Source organism: Panthera uncia (genome assembly GCF_023721935.1).
Source record: "Panthera uncia isolate 11264 chromosome E2 unlocalized genomic scaffold, Puncia_PCG_1.0 HiC_scaffold_19, whole genome shotgun sequence".
Lineage (NCBI taxonomy): Eukaryota > Metazoa > Chordata > Mammalia > Carnivora > Felidae > Panthera > Panthera uncia.
The window spans coordinates 29,362,993-29,368,992 of record NW_026057588.1 but is presented as its reverse complement, the minus strand read 5'-3'; the positions used below and the strand labels follow the sequence as shown (position 1 = coordinate 29,368,992).

Genomic DNA, 6,000 nt, shown 5'->3' with positions numbered 1-6,000 from the left:
CGTGAAGGCCTTTTCTGTGCCACTCCTCGATCTTGCCAGCGATCTCAGGGGGGGAGATACATTACCATTATTCCCATTTTGTGGACAAGAAAACAGAGGTTTGAACGGATGGCAGCCTTAAAGTCAGACCCAGGGCCAGGACTCAAACTGGGTGGGGAGGTCCGCAGCCAGAAGCCTCGACGGCTGCCCAGGAATCAGAAGGAAATCTGGTTGATGGTCACGGGCTAAATACAACAGGGGTGCAGAGGGGACCAGTTTTCAATCACGGGGGAAGGGGCTGGGCAGGTTATCTGGAAGGACGTCTTGCCTCCAAACGGTACGGACAGCATAGGAGTTGGGACTGTCCTGTGTGGACGGGGGCCGGGCTGGGGGGATCCTTTTCCTGGCATCCTCTGAAGCCGGCCTCGGCCTCCGGGACCCAGCAGTCGCAGGTGGCCCCATCCTGCAGGAAGTCATTACTAGTGCCTTTCCCCTTCCCCACTCCAGCTTCTAAAGCCGCCCGGCTCTCCGGCAGCCCCCATCGTCATCGTTACAACACTCCTGGGCCTTTCCTCCCCCTTTATGGTTGTCAAATTGATTTCACCACCGCGGCACCCATGGCTCTCAATGAGACTTAATTAAAAATACCATTTAATCACAAAGTAACAAAGGCAAACTGAATAAATGGCATTACCACTTCAGCACATCCAGATCTGCTCTCTCCTCTCCTTCTCAATCTGCTTGGATGAGAATTGCCTTTTCAAATAAGAATCCCCCCCCACCGTCTTCCATGCACTTGCCTCTGACAGATCTCCAAAATAAACAGTATTTAGCGTGGCATGGATCCAAATGTATGCAATTTGCCCAGTGGTAAAATCAGCCTTAACTAGAGCAGGAGACGGGGAAAAAAACCACCAAAAAACAACAGTCGCATTCGAAATTACCTTCCCCCGAAACACGCAGACCTTCTGCTGCATGTGGGGTGTCCATTAACTAGGGCCTATGGAATCTCATTTCCAGCATCCCTCGATTCAGTTGGTGATGGATTTAGAAGCTTATTACTAAAATTGTGTCACAAGCGATGCCATGACCCTGCTCTTTTCTGTCTAGCGAGCTCCCCTGGGTGGGAGGCTGCTGAGGAGGCCGCGGGGGAAGGGGGGGGGGAGCTGTTTGCAGTGAGGCAGCAGGGCGAGGCGCCCCTTCATGCACTTGGAGGCGTCTGCAGGACACCTGCCCCTTGTTGAGATCTGCGCCTCGGGTGTGGGGGTCCCAGTTAGGAAGTGGTGCTTTCCTGCCTCAGGGCCCTCGCGACCACGGTTCCCTTTCCTGGAAAGCTCTTCCCCATCACCTGTCACCTTCTTTCCTTGACCGCCTAATCTAAGCCAGCTGTCATCAATCCCCAGCATCCAGTGGGTTCCCTTCCTGGAACTTAGGACCATCTTGCTCTTTATTTGCCGGTTTACCGTCCGTCTCCCCCGATAGGCTCCTGCGTATCCCTGGCAGTCGGCACGGGGGCTGGCACAGAGGAGCCCTTGGAAGGCAGGGACGTGCCCTGGATGCTCGGGGCTCACCGCTGCCACCGAGGTGGTCAGGAAAGGTTTGTGGGAGCGAGGGAAAGGTTTGAAGGGAGAGGGAGTCAGGAGGACCTCAGTGCACAGGGATCTCGTCAGATCACTTTTCTCAGGACGGCTGGGGCCCAGGGGGTGGGAAAGCCGTCAGGAAGCACGGGGGGACAGCTCACTCAAGGTGGTCCCAGGGCCAGGCTTCCTACTCCCTCAACCGCGCACACGGCCCCTGTTCCCAGGTAAGTCCTTCCCTGGCTCTCGGGGGAGAAACAGGCCTTCCCTTGGCCCCGCGGGAACGGAATTGATGGCCAGTGCCCGCCGCAACCCACTTTTTATCGTCTCTGGCCGTCCCTCCTTCTGCCCACCCGAAACCTCCCGGTGGAGACTACGTCGGCCTCAAACGCGCTGAGCTCCTGCTTGCCGAAAGCCATCATTTCCTCCGCGAAAACGAGATCTCCCCTTCTGGATTCGCTCCAGGGAGTGGTTCCTCCAGCCCTGGCTGTGCACCACAGGCCCCACCTGGAGGACTTGAACCATCTCCACCGACTAGCCCCACCCAAGCCCAGGAAGCAGGCCCAGCCACCAGCGTGCACGGAGGAAAGAGCAGAGCGCCTCTCTCGGGTTCTTATCTTATCCTTTTAATAGTTTTATTGTTTATGAATGTTTTATGAGGTACAAGACATATTACTACAAAGTAGTTCACAAATATAGCTCAACAGTCATCACACATATTGGGGTTAAGCACTAAGCATGATTATCTATTGCTAAGGCAGGGGTGCAAGCAAGCGGGTTTGGAGAGTGCCGACACCAGGGGTAGGGTTTAGGATCAATGGTAATAGGGAGCACCAGGGGCCATGGAGGGCTCACATCCCGCCTAAGAGCGAGAAGACACTGCTTAGCTCATGGCCAGGCCAGGATGGAGGCCCAGGACTGCCAGATGTTCGGAATTTCTGAAGAGAATACACACGCTTTTACTTTATACGAAATCTCCCAATTTTTAAATACTGGCACCTAGGGAACTTTAACACAGAACAAGCGCTGGGACTAAATAGAACGGGAGGCTACGCGGCCTGGGTTCCCCGGGCTGCGATTTCTATGCGCCACACGCTCCATACCTCCGCGATCTCATTTAATCTCGACAAGCGCCCGGGGAGGCGGCACCCTGTCTCTCGTCTGCTGATGAGGAGACTGAGGACGGAGAGAACGGAGTCTCCAGACGATGAAGCCCTGGCTTCTTTGGGGAACGCGGCCTTGCAGGGGTTATCTCTGCAGAAGGGGGCGCTGCCTTGAACCAGGGAGGGTCTAATGGCGGGACGGAGTCTGGTTCTCCGTGCGCCTCTCAATGGGCCGAACAGCTGCTCGGCTTCCAACCTACCGCTGTAAACCACTACAAGAGAAGGCAATGGGCTGGGGAGAGGGGCTAACTACTCTCGCGATTTCCGGGGTCACCGAAGGGCAGGAGCCAAGCCAAAAAGGGACAAAGCTGGTACATGGGCGTGGGAAGGACGGACAACGTCTACATCAGGTCAGCTTTACTGACACATAATAATACTAATATGCACTGGGTAATCTAACTACCTGTCAGAATTCGTTCTACGCCTGTAGCCAGGTTATTCCACTTCATCTTCCCCTCGTGAGTCGGTGCCTTTCGTGTCTCCATCATACAGGTGAGGAAACTGAGGCACGGTGACGTGCCGAAGGTCACAAAGCCGGTGTGTGTTTTGACCCAGGCACTCTGAAACCGGAGCCCAGATTTTAACCTCTACTATCCATCACCCTTCTGATGCACCGATGTCATCAGGACGGGGCCCCGGGGCTCCTCAGGCCTCGACCTACCACCTATGAATGGGGGTGATTCTAGAAAAATGCATGTGCAGGCTACATCCATGAAGCAATGCAAACAGGGCTGGGTCTCCTTCATTAGATCGGGGAAACTTCCTCACGACAGATGTCGAGTGCATTTTAATTTCTGACACGTCTTCATTCCTGGGGGCAGATAGAGAACTCGTAACTCGGGCTTTTATGGAGGTCTGTCTCACAGAAGGGCAAGTGGCAACTCTTTAACGACTCGTTCCGCCCATGGGGGTAAGGACTACAGACCGTGGAGAAGAGACTCTCCTGCTCTCAAACTTTTTACGGAAGTGTGATCCAACGGAACTTTCTACAATGATGAAAAGGTCCTGCATCTGTGCTGCCCAATACGCTAGTCACCAGCCACATGTGGCTATTAAGCACTTGACATGTGGCTGGGGCAGTCGAGGAACTGAAGTTTTGATTACAACTGAAACTGAATTTAAGAAGCCACACCCAGTTAGCGGCTACCTACTGGACAGCACAGCCTCTAGATGGCGTCATGAGAAACTGGGCAGAACGGATCTAGATTCCATCTTCCCCTGGATGACTTCAGAGTCTTCTACTCTAGAGTCTCTGAACAGGTTTGGGAAGGTGGAAAGGAGGATGGGCTCTGTCATAGGCTGGGCTCACCTCTGTCACCATGGCCCTTGGGAGATGAAGGCCTCACCTTAAAAATCCAAGAGGGGAACAGTAGTTTGGGGGCAGGTGCTTGTTTCATACCGAATCAGATTATAACACTGCGTCATTTTTTAAACATTTTAATATTCATGGGCTCCACTCCCTACTCTTTCCATCTGGGACCCAGGTTCTACAATCTAAAGGCCAAGTCTACCCTTGTCCAAGCCCATGACATGGTTGGAGGAAGGAAGCCAAAAATATCTTTTCCTCCTCCACCTAAGACTTGTGCTCCTTCTAGGGTTTTGCTTCCAGAAGCAGACCTCTGAGTTCTGAAACGACGTCTGTGAGATCAAACGGCAGAGGCATCGAAGGATCATCCTTTTCCCAATATGGCCGACATTCTGGCTTCTGATCCACAGGTAAAGTTCGGGCAATTCGGGACTGGCACCTGGAAGAATAGGAAGAGGTAATTAATCCACGGGAAGAAACTCCTAGAAGACTCAAACCCGTGTGCAGTTTGGAACGACACTGCCAAACATTCCAAAGACAATCCTCCACGGTGGTGGTGGTGATGAGACGAAAGGATCATGAGTTCACCAGGCAGAAAGCAGGTGCTTCTAAGACAGAAGGATTGTTCTTCATGGTGCCGGAACTGCTTTTTCTTTTTTCAATTCCCTGCTTTGTATTATCTCCAGTGGCCTCCACAGAAGCCAATCACCAGGGAAATTCAGTTACTCTGCCTTTAAAATGGTGAATTATTTTTTCATTATCTCAACTGTTATTTAAAGTGTGTGATTAAGCCATTATCAGATTTAAATGTTTGTGGGATTTCGATGTATTACTAGATTACTGGGAAAGATTAAATTGAATTTACTGCATTAAAACGTCCAAGAATAGATTAAACAATATTACAGGCTGGGATTGACTTTGGAGATTCTAGAGATTTACAAGTGTCCCAGCTTGCTGTGCTCAGAAAAAGGCACTCCAAGGAGAGACCGATTTATAAGGATATATGCAAATAGAGGTTAATAATCATTTCCACTGATGAATAGGTGGGGAAAACTTCCACAAAATTAAATTAAAAGGCTAGCAAGAGTTACTCCCTAAGGAAAACACTTAAATCACGGTTTTTATTAAATGGATTATTCATCAATAGTAGAGAAATTAATTATCATATGCAACTAAATTATAGCCTTGTAAGAAAAAAAAAAAAGTTGGGGCGACACCATCACCCCCTGGCAGGCATCTACCTCTCAGAGAGACCGGCTTATTTAAAATTGGTCTGGGAAAGCTCAGTGGCTTTGGCTGTATTTGTCTGAAAAACGAGGATCAGAGAGAATGTAATAAGAGAATGCAACAAATTGCAGTGCGAAATGAACAGTTTCCCTGCTGTCTGGGAGCGCAGGGCGGTGGAAGGGTACACACTCAAAAGAAGTACCGTGAGTCCACTTGAAAGAACTGCAAGAGTTCCTCCCCGCCCCCACCGCCTCTGCATTGTTCTCTAAATCAGTTAAAAAGTGGTCCTGCCCACGGTCTGCCTTCCGTGTGGGGCCAGCTGCGAAGAGAGCAAAGAACGGCATCTCCTTGGCCCCCGTTCCGGGCGCGGTGGTAGAGACGGTTCGTGACGAAAAGACATCGTCTTCTCTGGGGAATTATTAATGGTGAGGGGATCCCCGCGGGAAAACATACTTCAACTTTACACCTATTTTCTCGCGTGGTTAATTGCTATACCGGCATCCTATGCACTCAATCCGTCGCACATTACACATAACATTCCAATATATCTTCGGCTCTCCGCATCAGACCCTGATAATAGCGTCTGTTAACATGCGCTAAGTACTATTATGTAGCACATCACTTCATAAATAATAAGATTAGCTGACCTCAGGGCCCCAAGAAGAGTAATGTGTTTAAATGTTCTCATTATTTATTTAAAACAAGAATTAAAGCAACAGAAGCTGCTTTTGACAATCCTCTTAGCATA

The 6,000-nt window shown here is 50.6% G+C and overlaps 1 protein-coding gene across 1 annotated transcript in view; it reads right to left on the bottom strand.

Moving 5' to 3' along the window:
• Window positions 1-4,140: 4,140 nt before the first annotated feature.
• FTO (FTO alpha-ketoglutarate dependent dioxygenase) overlaps window positions 4,141-6,000 on the bottom strand; it is a 330,797-nt gene continuing 328,937 nt past the window's right edge. Inside the window, exon 11 of the mRNA XM_049621209.1 lies at window positions 4,141-4,464. Within this exon, the coding sequence (XP_049477166.1) occupies window positions 4,311-4,464 (154 nt within the window). The 3' untranslated portion in view covers window positions 4,141-4,310. The remainder of the gene's footprint in view (window positions 4,465-6,000) is intronic.